Source organism: Staurois parvus, unplaced genomic scaffold (assembly GCF_062004578.1).
Source record: "Staurois parvus isolate SC_StPar_1 unplaced genomic scaffold, SC_StPar_1.0 ptg001001l, whole genome shotgun sequence".
Taxonomy (NCBI): Eukaryota; Metazoa; Chordata; class Amphibia; order Anura; family Ranidae; genus Staurois; species Staurois parvus.
The window spans coordinates 88,961-110,359 of NW_028318797.1; the positions used below are offsets into that span (position 1 = coordinate 88,961).

At 47.4% G+C, this 21,399-nt stretch overlaps 1 protein-coding gene across 6 annotated transcripts in view; it reads right to left on the reverse strand.

Moving 5' to 3' along the window:
- The window catches only part of LOC149441353 (NACHT, LRR and PYD domains-containing protein 12-like), a 268,132-nt gene that overhangs the window by 4,639 nt on the left and 242,094 nt on the right, over window positions 1–21,399 (reverse strand). For 4 of the 6 annotated variants that reach the window (XM_089657443.1, XM_089657445.1, XM_089657442.1 and 1 more), the window contains 4 exons: window positions 15,591–15,755; window positions 14,275–14,439; window positions 8,999–9,163; window positions 1,973–2,137 (listed from right to left, as the gene is read on the reverse strand). In XM_089657443.1, the coding sequence (XP_089513569.1) occupies window positions 1,973–2,137; window positions 8,999–9,163; window positions 14,275–14,439; window positions 15,591–15,755 (660 nt within the window). Of the gene's footprint in view, window positions 1–1,972; window positions 2,138–8,998; window positions 9,164–14,274; window positions 14,440–15,590; window positions 15,756–17,004; window positions 17,324–21,399 lie in introns of those variants that run through there. The other 2 variants (XM_089657446.1, XM_089657447.1) reach the window with 2 other exon arrangements.

Sequence of the window (21,399 nt, forward strand, 5' to 3'; positions counted from 1 at the left end):
CAACACACTCCTTATCCACTTTGGCTGCAATGCCTGCTCACCTCCTTCCTGCGACCCCAAGGGGCCCACAAGCCTTTAGGATCACCCTGGATCCTCAAGATTCCTGGTATTGGCACCTTCCTGATATTCCTCCTATCAGGTCTCCTCCACTCCTTCACTGCTATGCCTCCCAGGCTCCTCACCACCGATTGTCTGCAAGCTCTCTCTCACAAAGACAGTGAGTGAAAAAACAGATCCTCCATTGTGTAGTATTTCCAATCAGTAGGGTTTATTCATAAATAGCAACAACAGGTGACTTACATTCGGTTGTACAGTCTCAGTGCATTCCTCTCAGGGTAAACTACAACCTCTGATAGTGACTTCCTGATAACCAGGAAAATGGCGTCCCACACCGGAAGTGCGACACTCCGGATACCGGAAGTAGCGTCTACGTATTGCCTACGCGTTACGTCACGTACCTCGTGACTTCTTCTGGGTCACGAGGTACGTGAAGTCACGAGGTACGTGACGTAACGCGTAGGCAATACGTAGACGCTACTTCCGGTATCCGGAGTGTCGCACTTCCGGTGTGGGACGCCATTTTCCTGGTTATCAGGAAGTCACTATCAGAGGTTGTAGTTTACCCTGAGAGGAATGCACTGAGACTGTACAACCGAATGTAAGTCACCTGTTGTTGCTATTTATGAATAAACCCTACTGATTGGAAATACTACACAATGGAGGATCTGTTTTTTCACTCACTGTCTTTGTGAGAGAGAGCTTGCAGACAATCGGTGGTGAGGAGCCTGGGAGGCATAGCAGTGAAGGAGTGGAGGAGACCTGATAGGAGGAATATCAGGAAGGTGCCAATACCAGGAATCTTGAGGATCCAGGGTGATCCTAAAGGCTTGTGGGCCCCTTGGGGTCGCAGGAAGGAGGTGAGCAGGCATTGCAGCCAAAGTGGATAAGGAGTGTGTTGGTTCACGTGTGGCACTATCTATACACACTATGCATGGTTATCAAGAACACTTCGAATAGATGAATGTCAATAGGAATACTGGACATTGAATGAAGTTGAAGTGGCACCGTCACCTGTTATTTATTGATTTATTTATTGTTTGGAGTGACACTATCACTAATTTTTAATGATTTATGGTCTCATTTCTTACTCAGTAGTATTTTAGCACTGAGAAGATTACAGCACTTGTCACATTTATTATCATATTATATATTCTGATATTGATGGTTTTGTTTATGTTTAAGTGCTATTAGTGGTATAAGAGCACTGTGAAGATTACAGCACTGGTCACATTTATTATTTTTATAGTTTATTAATTATGGTATTTTTTAAGCGCTACACTAATTTATATAGGTGCCTCAATTGCTTCACCGCTGTCACCACTCATTATATCTGCCAGTTTCCGCTGCTGTGGACTGTTCTTTAACTGCCCAGTACTAGATAGCTTCCCTGCACTCATAGGTCAGTCCTCTCACTCCACCATGTGCCACAGACAGCACCGTGACAGTGTTCCTTCTCTCAGCCATTGACTCCCGGCTGGGTGGAGATGGAGCCACTGCCACCGAGAACAGCAGCAATGATGACAACTCGCCGCAGGCTGCTAACAAAAAACTACAGTCAAAAATTGTGCAGACAGTGCAGTGCAGTTCACCATGCCACCTCAGCACTGCCAGCAGCACCCCCCCTAGATTTGACCAGCCCTAATAGAGCCCCATGTGCACCTGGGGGCCCCGGGTGGTGCCCGCTGGATAAGACTACCCTGATCATAATACGGTTTTAGGATAAAGACTATTTAATGGCTGATAACAGACTGATCAGATTCAAGAATTAGACCACATTCTGACATCGGCCTTTCTAAAGAGCATAAAGGTTGTCAGGTTAGAATGCATTTATTGTACATTTATTTTATTTATGTAATGTGAATATAAATCTGTCCCAGAATAGGATTGCCTCAGTCAGTCCTGTTATACTCACTGGAATCTCTCTATCCGGCTTGTTTTCAGAGCCGCCATCAGATCCCTGAAATGAGGACCCTCCAGATTGTTCCCAGTCAGGTTCAGTGTCCTCAGTGTCGGGTTATTTCTTATTCCAGATGCCAGGTGGGGGCAGGAACTGTCTGTCAGGTCATTATAGGACAATCTGTAGAAGAGAAGAATGTTACCAGAAGATAATGAATCGAACTATTCTCTACATGGATGGAACTCATTTCTCTTTATTGGAATCATTACACCCGCCTATGCTCTCACCTCAACGACAACAACCTCCTGGATCCCCTACAGTCCGGCTTCCGCCCCCTACACTCCACCGAAACCACCTTACTCAAACTCTCCAACGACCTTCAAACCGCCGAAGCTAATGGCCACTATTCAGTGCTCCTACTCCTTGACCTCTCTGTGGCCTTCGACACAGTCGACCACCCCCTCCTCCTCAAAAAACTACACTCCCTCGGCCTCAGAGATTCTGCTCTCTCCTGGCTCTCATCCTACCTGTCACAACGCTCCTTCAGCGTTACCTATAATGCTACCACCTCCCCCTCACTCCCCCTCTCTGTTGGGGTCCCTCAAGGCTCTGTCCTCGGGCCCCTTTTCTTCTCCATCTACACCTCCTCCCTTGGCCAACTCATACACTCTCACGGCTTCAACTACCACCTCTATGCCGACGACACATAAATCTATCTCTCAACCCCCCACCTCACCCCCTCGGTCTCTGCCCGAATCACACACCTACTGAGCGACATATCAGACTGGATGTCGCTCCACTTCCTTAAACTGAACCTCTCCAAAACCGAGTTTCTTGTCTTCCCCCCGGCCCAGACACCACCCCCCATTGACTTCTCCATCACATCCAACAACGCCACCATCAAACCCGCCCCGCGGACCAGAGTACTTGGTGTCATTCTGGACTCCAACCTATCCTTCCAGCCCCAAGTCCAATCTCGTGCTGCCTCCACCCCCGCAACATCGCCAAAATACGCGCGTTCCTAACCCCAGAAAACACTAAACAGCTCATCCACTCCCTCATCATATCACGACTCGACTACTGCAACTCCCTCCTCACTGGCCTGCCTCGCCGCTGGCCATCCCCGCTTCAGTCGATCCTGAATACGGCTGCCAGACTCCTTCACCTTTCCAACCGCTCCGTTTCCGCCACCCCCCTCTGCCAATCCCTCCACTGGCTTCCGATTGCGCAACGGATCAAATTCAAAATCCTAACGCTGACGTACAAAGCTGTCCACCATACTGCCCCGAACTACATCACTGACCTAATATCCAAGTACCGCCCAGCACGCACACTCCGCTCTTTACAAGACCTCCTTCTCTCTAGTTCCCTGGTCTCCTCCTCCCATGCCCGCCTCCAGGACTTCTCCAGGGTGTCACCCATCCTCTGGAACTCCCTGCCCCAACCCATCAGATTATCACCTACTCTCCTCTCCCTGAAAACCCATCCCTTCAGGGAAGCCTACCCCACCCCCTGTTAACTTGCCGACCTCCTCCACTTTTCCTACCACTCCATCCCCCACAGCTATCTCCTCCTGTACCACCATCCCCTCCCTCCTAGATTGTAAACTCGAAAGAGCAGGGCCCTCAATCCCCTCATGTTTTGCATTGTATTGGTATTGTTCTGTCACATGATCTGTCCCCCTTTGTAATGTACAGCGCTGAGCGAACTATTGGCGCTTTATAAATACTGTATAATAATAATAATAATTTATATTCCATCACTTTATAAATCTCCAGGAAATAGAATTTAAAAAAAAGTGTTGAGTAGCGCTACCCCCGCAAGGACTGCTGGACGTTGCTTGTCCCCAGTGGTTGCCCTGACATTGCAAGCCCCCCAAATCCTCTGACACTCTGGGTTCCCATATACTTTGGTCAGAAGATACAAATGTAAAGTCACCGATACTTAGTAGGATTTATAAGTCAACTACAGGCATGACCCAAATTTGTATAATATTGCAGTAAAACAAAATCACAAGGATACGCAGTGACATGACAATAACAGTAGGTCAAATAACTATGATAAACAGGCATTAACCCCTCGCCCTCCAGAGGATTCCCCTCCCCCCACCCCTTCCTGACCAGGTAATTTTTTGCGAAACGGTGCTGCGTTACTTTAACTGACAATTGCGCGGTCATGCAAAGCTGCATCCAATGAAGTTTGCATCCTTTTTTCCCACAAATAGAGCTTTCTTTCAGAGGTATTTGATCACCTGTGAGATTATTTTTTGCCCTATAAATAAAAAAAAGACCAACAATTTTGAGAAAAAAAAACAATATTTTTGACTTTTTGCTACTAAACATGTCCAGTAAAAAAAGTTTAAAAGAAAATCTAAATTTCGTTATAAATTTAGACCAAAATGTATTCTACTCCATGTCTTTGCTAAAAGAAAATCCCAATCCGTGTGAATTAATTGGTTTACGTGAATGTTATACCATTTACAAATGGCGATATAGATACTGGGAGTTTTTTTTCTACTAGTATTTCTACTATGGTGGCGATCAGCGACTTATAGCCGGACAGCGGCGGACATTCTGACACTGGGGGTGGGAACTGACTTGGTGTCACTGACATCCCCAGTGACACAAATACAGTCAGTGATCAGTGCTAAAAAAAAAACAAAACAAAAAAAAAAAAGCACTGACACTGTACTAATGACATTGGACAGGAAGGGGTTAATATGAGGGGCGATCAAAGGGTTAACTATGTGCTGGGAGTGTTTTACTAGGGGGCGGTGTCTGTATGGTCAATGTAAGCACACTGCTCTGGATGGCTGTGCTGTGCAGTGTGCCCGAGCTGACAGGGAGGAAGACTTAATAAAAAAAACAAACAGTCTTCCCCCTTGTTGGAGATGCTTGGTAATCCAGCGGGTAGTTACTGGCCGGGACCAGGTGATTGACAGCTGCGGCCACAAATGGTGGAATGGGTAGGGCTCAGGAGCGCCCCCTACCTGGAAATGCAAAATCACGTTGTCACAGTGTGCCAGGCTTGCTCTCCCTCCTGGCAGCTTCCCCCACATCTCCCCCCTCTCATCCTGTCATGGCCCTTTGATGCCTGGCAGTCCAGGATGAAAGGTGTGACTCCTGTCACCCTCTGTCCCTATCTCTCCCCATCAGGAGCAGCCTGAGGGGGAGAGATAGTTCCCTGAGGTGAGGTTCACACCTCTCCAGCTGGAGAAGGGCCGGACCCCCGCAGGGATGTTCCCGGCCACGGCAGTCAGCCTGAGGCCGCACGGCTCCGGCGAAAGCAGCGCAGGCACGGGAGTTTCCTGCGTCTGCACTGACAAAGGCCGCACTCCCAAGAGTGCGGCCCATGTCAAGGAGGCATGCCTTGTTGCCTGGCGATGAGGCACGTCGCCCACGGTTGCCAGGACGACTTAAGAAAGCCGGTGGGGAGCGTTCCGCGTTGTTCTATCCGCTGCGCGGCTGCCGGGAGGTCTACACTGAGGCGAGACCCCCACAGCCACTCTGCAGATACTTAGAATCGGGGGGATTATTACTGCTGGCACTCTGCATTTATTAATAGAACCAGGAGGATTATTACCCACAGAGTATGCTGCTAATACCCCGGACTTAGGGAAAGTACCTGCTGCTATACTGCCCATACTGCGGGCCCAGGAGTGCTGTGTGCTGTTGCTGGAGAATCAGGACTGGTATCTGCTGTTAGGACCCTCTGCTGTGCTGAGGAGGGTCGCCCCCCTGGATGTCGTCTGCTGTGAACCCGGGCATCCCCGCCGAAGTCGTGAGTGTATGCACCCCTGTTTTATTCTCCCGTGGACTGTTGCTGAACTCTCTTCCCCTTCTTCTCCCTACTTGGATTACAACTTGCTAGTGACTCTAACTTTGCCCCCCCTTGGGGCCGGGTTACAATTATTTGAGCCCTCTCCTTGCTATTCCCCTAAACTGGGTACTGCCACGCTACCTGCAGACCCCAATTGAGTGACTGTCATTTCTTAATTAAAGCTTTGTGTGTTTATCATCTGCTCTGTGTGTTCTGTCCTGCCTACCTCCCATCACACACGTATATATACGCACCCCAGTATATCTGCTAAAGGGTGGCAGGGAAGCGGCTGAAATTCTTTTTATTCCCTTGCTCTCGAGTGGTAGCAGTTTCTCTTGCTTTCTCAAGCCTGAGACCAAAATACCCCTTACAGGAGTCTAGGGATGTGTGATCTGAGGACTACCGTAGTCAAAGAGCTGTCACTCGCACTCAACCAATAATAAAAGGCTGCAGGCAGCCAATCAGAGGCTAAGTCTGTAAATAACAAAGAGCCCTTAATAAATCATTTGCAGCAGAACTAGTAGAAGGTGTGACGGGTGTAGCGTCAGACCCCCAGCCCTTCTCACCAACTTGTGACAGAAGGACTAGCCAATCTAAAACCGCGCTGTCACGTCCGTAACAATGCCACTCTCAGCTGCACCCCGCACAAAGATTTTCCAGCTCACTGGACCACAATCTATGTGCCGCAGCCTGAGTGCGATTGTTACTGGGTCAGGTTAATTACGCAATTAACCCTTCACACTGCACTGATGGACACTGATAGGTGGCACTTGTAACAAACTAGCTCATCAGAGCTGGAAGCGGAGTTCTTCTTTTTCTTGTGCTTTTCTGTTATTTGAGGTATTCCTCGATCATTCCTCACATGACAGATGGTGTAGGTCAACCGGGGTAAGACATCCCTGGTGGTGCCAGTGGTCTGGGAAAACGGTCACCTTTCTCACCTACGTCTGATAAGTCCGCATTTCTCAGAGGGCTGGGAAGCATTGATCCAAAACGGCGTAAGCCCACACATTATCAAACTGACCAGAGTAATTGCACATTCCTCAGGTCAACCGTATGTTTCATGTCATGTATTATGAAGCTGTAGTTAATACAGAGTTTCCCACTGACCACTCCCAAAACGTGTAGTCAGAGCCCCCCCCTTTAAGAGGGACTTTTAAGAAGAGACAAGTGAGTTAGAGCTTGACACACACAAGAGATCTCCCAGCAACATCGTAACAAAAGGAGATCAAGAAATCACCCTGCTCTACAACTTGGATCTGCAAACCCAGGCATATGGGCAAGTAACTTAACCCTGTAATCTTCTTCCTAATTATCTCTTGGCTGTGTCTTTATATACATATATATATATTTTTGTGATATCTCTTTGTAAATATTGTATTGCACCTGTTTTGACTCTTTTAGTAATAATTCTTTCTTTCTGAAAGTGATAAACTGTTTCTAAGCGCTTACTTGCAATTCATGAATCCCTGCCTTTGAAGAGACGCTACTGTTTGGTATATCTCTGTATAACAGATCCGCGGGCCGTGCTATATAGATCAATATTTCAACCATTATAGTGTATATTTGATAACGGGAGTTTCCCAGTCTCCGACAAAAGTGGTGGTGGCAGTAGAGGGTTAGTTGCGTAATTAACCTGACCCAGTAACAAGCGCTGACTGTAGTCCATTAGCTGGGCAATCGCTGTGCTGGGTGCAGCTGAGTGTGGCCTTGTTACGCACGTCACACCGCGGTTTTAGATCGGCCGGTCCTTCGGTCACGAGTTTGGTGAGAAGGTCTGGGGTCTGACGGCGTGGGCGTGACGTATTACTGTTAGTCACGGTTGTGCGATTGTCGCATGTTGGTGGTGGCGATCGTGGATCCGTGACAGCACTGATGGGCACTGATGAGGAGGCACTGGTAGGTGGCACTGATGGGCATTGACAGGCATCACTGATGGGCACTGAAAGGCAGCACTGATATATGGCACTGATAGGCGGCACTGACTGGCACTGATAGGCGGCACTGACTAGCATTGATAGGTGGCACTGATGGGTGACACTGAAAGGCAGCTCAGATGGGCACTGATATGTGGCACTGATGTGCACTGGTAGGCACTGATATGTGGCATTGATGGGCACTGGCACGTGGCACTGATGAGCGCTGACATCTGGCACTGATGGACACTGACAGGTGGCACTGCTGAGGCTACACTGGTCATCAGGGCACACTGATCATCAGTGCTCTGATGATCAGTGTACATGTCCCCTCCGCGAAATGCCGATTACCGGCTCTCCTATAGTTATATCATAACTAGCATTTCCCTGTTTACATGCGATCAGCTGTGATTGGACACAGCTGATCACATGACCGAGCCGACATCTTCGGCTCTTTCCGTGGATTGGCGATCCACAAAATTGGTGCTGCGCTCCCACACTTGTACTTCTATAAATAATTAAATCAAAATGAGATTTCAATGACTCCCCTAGTGAATCCTCCTGTGTGTAATTATCACAAACTCAATTCTTCATATTATTATACAATCTTATCCAGTGATGTTTGTCAGTTTATTTGCACTGCACCTTCGGGCATTCATTTATGCCAAGTGTTTTATCACATGTGGTTTAGTGATTTCATCCTGTTTAGGGACACAAGTGGGTTTATGGATTGTGTTTTTATGTGTTTTGCACATTTATATTTTATGTCATACGGTTTATCAAACATCACTGTATAAGATTGTATAATAATATGAATTGAGTTTGTGATCATTACACACAGGAGGATTCACTAGGGGTGTCACTGAAACCTCATTTTGATTTAATTATTTATATAAGTACAAGTGTGGGAGCGCAGCACCAGTTTTGTTATAATTTTGATCCCATTCTATCCCGGTGTATAGCCAGGTGTCAACGACAACCCATTCCTAGAACAATAGTTTATTCAGGGTAGCGTGATTGGACACAGCTGATCATGTGACCGAGCCGACGTCTTCAGTTTTTTCTGTTGATCGGTGCACCTCCAATCGCCGCGCTGCTCGCCCTCGGAGGCACGCACGCGCAGTTAAAGTGGGAGGACGTCATATGATATCCTCCCAGAACGAGAGAACCACCTTGCGTCCGTCATTTCCTTGTATGGCGGGAGCCGTTTAAAGGCCGATTACAGAGTGTGATAATATCAAAGAATTAGACAAAATATAAATCTCTCCCAGAATAGGATTGTCTCAGTCAGTCCTGTTATACTCACTGTAATTCCTCTATCCGGCTTGTTGTCAGAGCCGCCATCATATCCCAGAAATGAGGACCCTCCAGATTGTTCATAGACAGGTCCAGTGTCCTCAGTGTCGGGTTATTTTTTATTCCAGATGCCAGGTGGGGGCAGGAACTGTCTGTCAGGTGATTAGAGGACAACCTGTAGAAGAAGAGAAGAATGTTACCAGAAGATAATGAATCCCCCCCCCCCCAGGAATGAATGGAACTATTCTCTACATGGATGGAACTCATTTCTCTTTATTGGAATCATTTATATTCGCCCCACGTGATGTCACAAGGGGTGAACCCCCGCCTCCTTGTGACATTATGACAGTACTTAAGGATCTACTTCGAGGGACGTTGTTTTTAATTTTTATTTTTAATAAAGGACTTACCAAAGACTGTCTCCTGTCTTTTTTTTATACTACACTTTTTTTTTGTGTGAATGGGTAACTCATTCACATGGGGGGGGGGGGGTACTGGGATCTGGGGGCCCCCTTGTTAATGAGGGCTTCCAGATTCCTATAAGCCCCCTGCGTGCGGACCCCCACAACCACAGGCCACTTGCGCGTGTATGTCCCCACGTGCGTGGGAGTCCAAAGCCGCGGCACAGTGCTCCGAAGGAACGGCACGGGTATACGTTTCCATTAGAGTGCACGCATCGGCTCTTATAAAGAGCGAATATCTCCTAAACGGAGCGCACATTTAGGAGATATTCGTTTTACCTATAGGTAAGATTTCTTATAAGCTCACTGCAGGTAAACGTTTTGAAGAAGAGTTCACTACCACTTTACGGTACGTCATTCATTATGTGCTGGTATGAAATGCATTCTAGCACATTATGATGTTTCCTTGCAGGGAACATATTTATTTATTTCAAATTAAAGCTGACAGTCTGCAGTTAAAGCACATCTTGTTCGTTTCATTTCAAATCCATTGTGGTGGTGTATAGAGCCAAAAATGTTAGAATTGTGTCGATGTCCCAATATTTATGGACCTGACTGTATATAGGATTGTGGGGATAGCAGATCGATCTTCCAGAGCTTTCTGACTACATAGAATATTGCATTTTATTCAGTTTTAGGGTAAAGACTAGTTAATGGCTGATAACAGAGTGTGATAAGTGCCAAGACTTAGACAACAGTCTGACGTTGGCCTTTCCAAAGGGCATAAAGGTTGTCAGTTTAGAATCTCAGCTACGGCACCACCTGCCTGGAGTTTGCATGTTCTCCCTGTGCCTGTGTGGGTTTCCTCCAGGTACTCCGGTCTCCTCCTACTCTCCAAAGACATTCTGGTAGGTGAATTGGCTCCTGTCTAAATTGTCCCTAGTATGTGTATGTATGAATGTGAGTTAGGGACCTTAGATTGTACACCCCTTGAGGGTTAGGGACCTTAGATTGTACGCCCCTTGAGGGTTAGGGACCTTAGATTGTACACCCCTTGAGGGTTAGAGACCTTAGATTGTACGCCCCTTCAGGGTTAGGGACCTTAGATTGTACTCCCCTTGAGGGTTAGGGACCATAGATTGTACTCCCCTTGAGGGTTAGGGACCTTAGATTGTACTCCCCTTGAGGGTTAGGGACCTTAGATTGTACGCCCCTTGAGGGTTAGGGACTGATGTGAATGTACAATATATATGTAAAGTGCTGCGTAAATTGACGGCGCTATATAAGTACCTGAAATAAATAAATACATACATTGTTGTACATTTATTTTTACTTATGTAATGTGAACAGAAGGCTCCATGCACACAAGCATATTTTAAGCTCCTAGAAGCTGTTATTGGCATTTTTTTTCTGCTCCCAAAAGCTAAATAGTGTTCTCCTATGTGTCCATGCACACTGCTTTAGACTATTAACATTTTTTGAGCTTCTGTGTTTAGGATCAGAAAACAAATTGTTTTTGTAGTGTTTTTTTGAAGCGTTTTTCCAGCAGAAAAAAACAAAAAACAAAACACTAAGGCTCCATGGACATTAGTGTTTTTTTAAGCTCAAAAAATGCTGGATAAAAAATGCTGGTAATTGCATTTTTTTAATAGCATTTTAGGAGCATTTAGCATTTTTTTCTGCTGGAAAAAAGCTCCAAAAAAAAACTCTAAAAAAACACTACTAGCCTAAAGCAGTGTGCATGGACACATAAGAGAACACTATTTAGCTTTTAGGAGCACAAAAAAAAATGCTGATATGATTATTATTACATGGAGTTTATATAGCGCCAAAGGGTTTGCTCAGCGCTGTACAATAGAGGGGGGGACAATACATGAAACAGAACAACAATAACAAACAGCACACGAGGGGTTAGAGGGCCCTACTCTTTCGAGCTTACAATCTAGGAGGGAGGGGGTAGAGGCACAGGAGGAAACGGCTGTGGGGGATGGAGTGGTAGGAGGAGGGAAGGGCAGCGGCTGTTAGGTGAGGGTGGGGTAGGCTTCCCTGAAGAGGTGGGTTTTCAGGGAGCGCCTGAAGGTGAGGAGGGAAGGTGACAGTCTGATGGATTGGGGTAGTGAGTTCCAGAGGATGGGGGAGGACCTGGAGAAGTCTTGCAGTCGTGCGTGAGAGGAGGAGACCAGGGAGCAGGATAGAAGGAGGTCCTGTGAGGAGCGAAGGGTACGGGTAGGGTGGTACCTGGGAATCAGGTTGGTGAGGTAGTTAGGGGCAGTGTTGTGAATGGCTTTGTAGGTCAGGGTTAGAAGTTTGAATTTGATGCGTTGGGCAACCGGGAGCCAGTGGAGGGAATGACAGAGGGGGGTGGCGGAAGTGGAGCGGTTGGTGAGGTGGATGAGTCTGGCCGCTGAGTTCAGGATGGTCTGAAGCGGGGAGAGCCTGCACTGGGGTAGGCCGGTGAGGAGGGAGTTGCAGTAGTCCAGGCGTGAGATAATCAGGGAGTGTACGAGTAGTTTAGTGGTGTCGGGGGTAAGGAAGGAGCGTATCTTGGCAATGTTGCGGAGATGGAGCCTGCATGTGTTTGTAAGTGATTTGACATGAGGTTGGAAGGAGAGGTTTGAGTCAAGAATGACACCAAGGACTTTGGCTTGCGGGGCGGGATTGATGGTGGTGTTGTTAGTAGTGATGGAGAGGATGGGGGGGGGGGGGGGCGTGGGCAGGGGGGAAAGATGAGGAGCTCGGTTTTGGAGAGGTTAAGCTTGAGGAAATGGAGCGACATCCAGTCTGATATGTCGTTTAGGAGGTGAGTGATGCGGGCGGAGATAGTGGGGGTGAGGTGAGGGGTGGAGAGGTAAATTTGAGTATCATCAGCATAGAGGTGGTAGTTGAAGCCGTGGGAGTGTATGAGTTTGCCAAGGGAGGAGGTGTAGATGGAGAAGAGTAGGGGTCCAAGGACAGAGCCTTGGGGGACCCCAACAGAGAGGAGGAGGGAGGGGGAGGTGGCACCGTTGTAGGAGACACTGAAGGAGCGTCGGGATAGGTAAGAAGAGAACCAGGAGAGAGCGGTGTCTCTTATGCCAAGGGAGAGTAGTTTATTAAGGAGGAGGGGGTGGTCAACTGTGTTGAAGGCCGCGGAGAGGTCCAGGAGAAGGAGGACAGAGTAGTTGCACTTGGCTTTGGCGGTTAGCAGGTTGTTAGTGATTTTGAGGAGGGCAGTTTCGGTGGAGTGTAGGGGACGGAAGCCGGACTGTAGTGGATCAAGGAGGTTGTTGTCAGTTAGGTGGGCGCTTAGGCGATCGTAGACTACGTGCTCAAGGAGCTTGGAGGTGAGTGGCAGCAGGGAGATGGGTCTGAGGTTGTTTGGGTTAGCGGGATCCAGGGAGGGCTTTTTGAGGATGGGGGTAATGTGCGTGTGCTTTAGGGGGGAGGGGAATGCGCCAGTAGAGAGCGAGAGATTGAAGATGTGGGTGAGGGAGTGGATGAGGGAAGAGGGGGGTGACCGGAGGAGTTGAGAGGGGATAGGGTCCAGGGGGCAGGTAGTGAGGCGGGCTTCCGAGAAGACAGTGGTGACTTCCTCAGTGGTGACAGGGCTGAGGAAGTGCAGTGCAGGGGGGGGTACGGTGGGCGGGACCTTGGGAGTGGTGGGGGGCAGTGCGGTTTGCGAGGACAGAGGAGGGGAGGGATGAGGGGGTGATGGGAGGGGGAGGCTAGGTGGGGAGGTAGATTGCGAGTTGACTATGTCCTTATGGATAGCGTCAATCTTGTTGTGGAAATGAGTGGGCGGTGAGTGAGGTACTGAGTGGAGGAGGGGGGGGAGAGAGCAGGGAGTTGAAGGTGGAGAAGAGTCGGCGAATTCAGGAGGAGAGGGTGTTGATCAGGTTTACGAAGCAGGCCTGCTTGGCGGCATGGAGGGAAGAGGTGTAAGAGAGGAAGGAAGATTTGCAGAGGGAGAACGCACGAGGGGACCTGGTTTTGCGCCATAGTCTCTCCAGTGTGCGACTGCGACGTTTGAGGCATTTAGTATGTCGTTCTGCCATGGTTGGAGTGGTCTAGGTTTGATGTTGCGTGTGGTTAGTGGTGCCAGAGAGTCTAGGGCAGCCGACAGTGAGTCGTTGTACATGGTGGTGGCTAGGTCAGGACATGACAGTGAAAGGATGCTGTTGTGTAGGCGGTCGACGGCCGAGTGGAGGGGGGCCGGCTTCAGGTTGCGGCTGGTGGTGCTTTGGCGCTTTTGGGGGGGGAGTTGGGGGAAGGGGAGATGGAGAACGTGAGGAGGTGGTGGTCGGAGAGAGGGAAGGGGGTGTTAGAGAACTGGTTGAGGGTACAGAGGTGGGAGAAGACGAGGTCCAGGGTGTTCCCATCGATGTGGGTGGAGGATTGCGTGTGCTGTGTGAGCGCGAAGGAGGAGGTTAGGTGGAGGAGTTGGGAAGTAGCCGGGTTGTTGTCGTTGATGGGGATATTGAAGTCCCCAAGGATGATGGTCGGTAGCTCAGAGGAGAGGAAGAAGGGAAGCCAGGCGGCAAAGTCATCCAGGAAGCGGGGTATGGACCCGGGAGGTCTGTAGATGACTGCGATCCTTGATAATAGCTTCTAGGAACTTAAAAAAAACCCATAGTGTGCATGGAGCCTTAACGCTTCTAAACTCTGCTAAACAATACCAACAGCTTTTTTCTAGCTTCTATTTTTTTTTTCCTCTACATGTACTGAAAAAAACGCTAATAAAACGCTATCACTCCTAAACATTTCTGAACGCTACTTAAAAAACCCCCAAAAAAACGCTATTCACAGCGTTTTTATCCAGCGTTTATTGAGCTTACAAACGCTAGTGTGCATGGAGCCCAAAAATCTCCCAGAATGTGATTGTCTCAGTCAGTCCTGTTATACTCACTGTAATTCCTCTATCCGGCTTGTTGTCAGAGCCGCCATCAGATCCCTGAAATGAGGACCCCCCAGATTGTTCCCAGACAGGTTCAGTGTCCTCAGTGTCGGGTTATTTCTTATTCCAGGAACCAGGTGGGGGCAGGAACTGTCTGTCAGGTGATTAGAGGACAATCTGTAGAAGAAGAGAAGAATGTTACCAGAAGGAAATTAATTCCCCCCCCAGGAATGAATGGAACTATTCTCTACATGGATGGAACTCATTTCTCTTTATTGGAATCATTTATATTCCATCACTTTATAAATCTCCAGGAAATAGAATTTTATAAGACAAATGTTATAATGGAGTAGACCCCCCAATATTGTCCTCCATGTGTAGAGATGGTGATATGTCCATACACAGGATGAGCACAGAATACCACTGACATGACTCGTATTGTGGCTTTCGGCTGCTGCAGGAGGAAAATAAAGCCAGCATAAGGCTGCTTAGGAAGCTGCCTTAGGGCTCCAGGGTAGGGTCCATGGGAGGGAAGGGAGGGCAGAGGACACTGCTATGGGGAAAAAGGGGGGGAAAGGACACTACTGTGGGCGGGTGGTGTGAAGGGCGGTAGAGGAAACAACTATAGGGGTGGCCATCTCATCTCCTTGTGTATGGAGCATGAATGGGATCAACAGACAGTGTGAGGCCGGAATCAGCATTGCTAGTGATTGGACGGGAGGATTGTATCTGATATTCTATTTCTCTCTGCTAATCAGAGCTCTGTACTCATAGGAAGTAATGGGGAGACACCTTGACACTGAACAGCGGATGGTCAGGTCAGGTCAGGGGTGAACTGATCATTTGGAAACTCGGGCAGTGCCCGAGGGCCCGGGGTCAGTAGGGGGCCCCATGAGATGCCCCTGGTACCTTTTTCATATGCTTTTTTGAGTTTGGGCAAGGACACAGGGGCCCCGTGATCCTCTATTGCCCGGGGGCCCCATGAGTTGTCAGTCCGCCCCTGGGACAGGTGACAGGATGCTCATATGAGGCTCTGATTGGTCACTGCTGTAAAATCAGATTCCCCCGTGTATGACCTCCTACAATCTCATCTCTTTTACTTGTTGCCAAACTATATACAATATCAGATTATAACAAGGTTATGGGAAATATTTTTGGGCCAATTATAGTGTGATATGATTCTAAGATTTGGACAGCAGTCTGGGATTGGCTACCTAAAGAGTCTGACAAAAATGATCAATTTTGCTTAAATTAATTAATTTGTTTCATAGTTGGAATGTTATACTTTCCCAGAATATGATTGTCTCAGTCAGTCCTGTTATACTCACTGTAATCCCTCTATCCGGCTTGTTGTCAGAGCCGCCATCAGATCCCTGAAATGAGGACCCTCCAGATTGTTCCCAGACAGGTTCAGTGTCCTCAGTGTCGGGTTATTTCTTATTCCAGATGCCAGGTGGGGGCAGGAACTGTCTGTCAGGTGAGTATCATACAATCTGTAGAAGAGAAGAATGTTACCAGAAGAAGAACATTAATTTTACCCCCAGGAATGAATGGAATGATCAGTGCCAGATCAAGGTCAACAGGGTGAAAATGGCGAACTGCGCCCCCCCCTGGGGCTAACAGTGGTATTGCGGCACCATGTAGTTTGAGGCCCATGAAAATGCTCACATTAGCAGATGCATGGGGGGTGCCATCAATGGCACCGCTGTGTGTCTGCTAAAGGGAAGCACATTTCTGTGCGTGATGAGAAAACATGTTATTTTCCAAGAGAGGGCCAAGATTCGGTCCATGTATGGGCAGGTTGGGTGACCAAAGTTGATCCATCAATCGTCCTGGGTACAACCAGCCCGTTGTATTTCTTACATGCAATTACTGTGTCCAAGTCTCCAGATCACAATAGTAACAAAATTTCAAAGAATCCGAATAAATTCACAGCAAACCAAACAAAATGTATTTATTTCATTCGGTTGTTTTAAGCATTCACATGAAACAAATGGTTCAAATTAATTCATAACAGCTGGTTTTACCTTCTGTCTGAAAACACCCCCCCCAAATACTCACCTAAGTCCCTTCTTGATCCAACGATGTGCACTGGCTATCCCAGGACTTCCTCTTCTCATTAGCTGAGACAGAAGCAGGAGCCATTGGCTCCCACTGCTGTCAATCACAGCCAGTGAGCCAATTATAAGAGAGAGGGTGCAGGGCTGAGCCGGGGCTCCATGTATGAATGGACACATGGAACAGCAGGTGCCCCCATAGCAAACTGCTTGCTGTGGGGGCACCCTACAAGAGAGCGGGTCCAGGAGAGTCGGCAGGGTTCCCGAGAAGAGGAGGATCTAGGCTGCTCTGTGCAAAACCACTGCACACAGCAGGTAAGTATATCCTTTAGAATCACTTTAACCACTAGGGGACCGCCCACAGTACATATAGTGCTACAAGGCAGCCCCTGTGCGCAGGATCACGAATATAATCCTGATCCTGCATTTAAGGGTAGGGTAGGACCACCGTGCACGTGGCACCAATCGTGGCTGCGGGTGTCAATCACTGGGTCCCGGCCGGTGATTACCAGCCAGAGCCCGGCGATTGCCGGCAAACACTGACAGGGAGTAAGGTTGCATTGTTTTCAATGGAGCTCTCCTCCCTGTCAGTTTTTAGCACACTTGAAACGGTTTGGGAACCACAATCGGGTTCAGGGTTGGATATCTGCTGCTATTCCTAATTTTGAGAAATGGATCGCACGTGCTCGCCGGAAATAATTACACAGACAACATCTGCTCAGTCCAACTACTTCCTCATTTCTGTTTATTGCAGGGCGGTGCTTAACCTTTTATACACAGAGAACAATAGAGTATACGTCATTATTATGTAAATGTGGTCATAGTCTAAAAGGCGCGTCTTGATTAGCTGAAATATAGAAAGAAGGCAGGAACTTGATGCTTGAGGCTTGGTTCTGCTCCTTATCTCTTCACTCCCTCACATATTCAAGGCCTAGGTACAAGATCCTCACAGCTCGACGGGAGGGGTTGAGAACATCGCTGAACAAACATTTTTGAGTTGAGGACTGCAAAGATCAGCAGACAAAAGATATACACACAACACATATATATATTCATACAAAATATTTAGAGATATGAAAAAGTATAAAAGTAGATATGTATAAAATGTATAGAAAATGTATGTATTCAACAGAAAACCAAATAGGCATTTTACCAAATCCATCACACGCTGTTCCGGATTGCTGAGAAGAGCCTTCCGGATCAGTGTGTAACAGCGAAGCACACACCCAAGTCAGTTCCCCCCAGTGTCACAATGTCCGCCTCAGTCCTGCTATAAGTCGCTGATCGCCACTATTATTAGTATTAAAAAAAAAAAAATCATTTGTAAACGCTATAACTTTCACGTAAACCAATTAATTTGCACGTATTGGGATTTTTTTTTTTTAGCAAAGACATGGAGCAGAATACATTTTGGCGTAAATTTATGACCAAATTTGATTTTTAATTTTTTTTACTGGCAAAAAAGTCCAAAATATTGTTTTTTTTTCTCATAATTGTTAGCCTTTTGTTTTTTTGATAGCGCAAAATATAAAAAATGCACAGGCGATCAAATACCACTGAAAGAAAGCTCAATTCGTGGGGAAAAAAGGATGTAAATTTCATTTTGGTACAGCGTTGCATGACCGCGCAATTGTCAGTTAAAGTAACAAAGCGCCGTAACCAGGGGCGGACTGACCATTTGAAAACTCGGGCACCGCCCGAGGGCCCGAGGTCAGTAGGGGCCCCATGAGATGCCCCTGGTACCTTTTCCATAGGCTTTTTTGAGTTTGGGCAAGGACACAGGGGCCCCACGATCCCCTATTGCCCGGGGGCCCCATGAGTTGTCAGTCCGCCCCTGGCCGTAACACAAACCACTTATGTAACCGCTTCCTAACCGCCCTATAGCAGGAATACGGCTACAGGTAGGCACGGGTGTGCAAAATCACACATATAGATATATATATACATACACATATATACACCTGACTCATGCTCCTGTGGTTTTCACGCCCCTCCCAGATAGTGTCAGATTGCCCATCAGTACACCAGTAATCACATTTAACCCCTTGATTGCCAGGAAGACACTCACACACAATAAACCTCCATTGCTAGTATAGTGTCTGAACGGATCAATATCTTTTTTTTTTTTTGTATTTCAATATTTTTATTAATTTATAAATAGTTTAAGAAGACAGAATCAACAAGACACGCCCACGCACGGGCCATCAATTGCACATAAAAAAATAAAGACAAACAGTGCTCCAACACCAACAGAGCAAAAGGTGCGCCCACGCAGGGGCTATCAATGGCACATACATGACAAAAACATTAGTATAACACCGACAGTAACTCAAACCAAAAGGCAGCTATCCACCACCAAACCAAAAACAAACAGAAAATAAAAAAGGAAGGAGGCGTACAAAAGCAAGAAGATGACAAGACCAAGAGCAGGGGTCCGAGAACGCCAATACCGAGCAACATCACAACCCCAGACTAGCCAGGGGGAGCGTGGGAAAGGCATATTGCAGCCACGGCTTCCATATTTTCAAGAATTTCCATTGGGAGTCGTTACAGATACTCAACATCTGTTCATTGAGCATCAGAGTGGTCATACGGTCCCGCACCCCCTGAAGAGGGACAAACGGGCTGGATCAATATCTTTGCTCAGATCAGCACTATACCAGTGTTCACATTAGTATAGCATCCCCAAAAACGCAGAGTTAGTGGGATCAGCCCCGGCACCTGCCAGCACCTGCATTTAGCCCCTACGCTTACCCCCCCTTCTCCCCCAGCAAGTGCAGTGTCAGTAGGTCACTGTCACTTGATACATTGCACACAAAAACTGATTCACAGAATCAGGCCTGATCTCTGTTAGCACTTACCGGTAAATTTTGATGACTCTCAAATGCAACAGAGTGCCAGTACTAGTGCCACGCTACCTTCTGGTGAACTGGCGAGCACCAGCGGCCTAGTACATCCTGGTATTTCACATACATCCTGGTATTTCACATACCAGCATTGCAGTATGACTTGGTGACGTGGCGAGTCCCATAAGTGCAGTACAAGGTGGTGCGGTGGAAAGTACAAGTATTGTCCTGCAATCACCGAGAATTCGCACACAGGTCCATAGAGCCCCTAGTATCCTTCCAGATGTGCTTGCAAATCCCAATTGGCAGCCCACAAATTCTGCAACACCCGTACTTCCCCCATTCACTGCCCAACCCGGAATTTAGGTGGAAACACCAACTTTAACTCCTCCCCTTGATTTTGTGGAGCTGTTTTTCATGGAAGATCTGTATGCATTTATTGTGGATCAAAGCAATTTATATGCACAACAATTTATTCGCCGCCAACCCAAATTTTAACCTTGCCAGACAATGGAAACCGTATGGAAACCCAATACAGTTTCCGAATTTAAATTTTTTTTTGGACCTATCCCTCAACATGGGCATTACTAAAAAAAAATTTAATTATGCCCATGTTCTCTGCTGCCATGGCCAGGCATAGATATGAGAGTATAATGTGTTTTATGCATTTCAATGACAATACACTCTGTTGTCCTCGAGGTCAATCACGATGCCCGCTGCCACTCAAAAAAAAAAAAAAAACGCTCTGCTCCCGACGCTGGCTGCTGCCGTTTGACTGCTCCACTGGCTTGATAGTTCTTAAATATGTAAAGGGCGGGCCCATTATGTATGTGAGCCTACCCCCCCGTGTGACATCATTGACCCAGCATGCCCCGGTCGATGATGGCACACGGGGGCAGGGTCACATGAGTGATGTCACTGGGTGGCCCCGCCCCTTACATATTTAAGAACTGTCATGCCAGCAGAGCAGTCAGATGGCCGGGAGCCAGCGTCGGGACAAGAGCCTTCTTTTTTTTTCTTCTTTTGGGTCGGCTGCGGGCATCGTGATTGACGTTGGAGATACTTTGGGGGACATTCTGTTATTTTCCTTCTTTTAATAAAGGACTTGTCAAAGATCGTCTCCTGTCTTTTTCACACCACACTTTTTATTTTTGTGAATGGGTAGTGATACCATGTACCCCATACTCATTCACAAAAGGGGGCTTCCATATTCCAATAAGCCCCCCGCCCGCAGACCCCACAACCACAGCCCAGGGTTGTGGGGAAGAGGCCCTTGTGCTCAACAAAGCACCCCCCCATTTTGAGAGCATGTGGCCTGGTATGGTTCAGGATGGGAGGGGGGCGCTTGCTCGCCCCCCCTCCCCCTTTCCTGACCTGCTGGGCTGCATGCTCGGATAAGGGTCTGGTATGGAATTTTTTTTTGGGCGTGGGGGTTCCCCTCAGAATCTATACCAGACCTGCAGGTGGAGGGGGGGGGGTACCCCACGCTGTTTTTTAATTATTTTTTAATTGCCGGCAATTCTTACATTCAGCTGTCAGTGGGCAACCCTGATAAAAGCTGAAACAGCCAGACCTTCCCACATGTGCGTTGCGTTTTTGGAGCGTTTTTGAGGCGGTTACCATTCATTTCATTGGGAAGAGGTGTTTTTTTTTTTTTCTTCTCTCCAAACATGCCTCAAAGATGCTGCAAGCGGGAGTTTTTACACCGCACCGCAAGTGCAACTCCTCAGTGGGAAAACATACATAGATACACATTCACATACATAGATGAACATTCACTTACACAGATACATACTCACATACACAGATACACATTCACATGCACAGATACACATTCACTTGCACAGATACACACTCACATGCACTGATACATACTCACATACACAGATACACATTCACTTGCACAGATACACACTCACATGCACTGATACACATTCCCATGCACAGGGAAACAGTTTTCTTGAGCTTTTCAGGCAGTTTTTTAACGCAAAAACGCTTCAAAAACTCCTCGGTGTGAAAGCAGCCTAATAGGGAGATCCCCGGCTCACATATTGGATGGTTGTATCACATGACAGGAAGCTCATATGAGGCTCTGATTGATCATTGACCGATTATTATTTCTTTATATTAGTAACTGGACTAATTTTACAATCATTTTAGGGAGGCTTGAGGAAACACAATTTCATAGATGATAACAATGTGATAAATTCCAAAAATTAGTAAATTGAGGATTG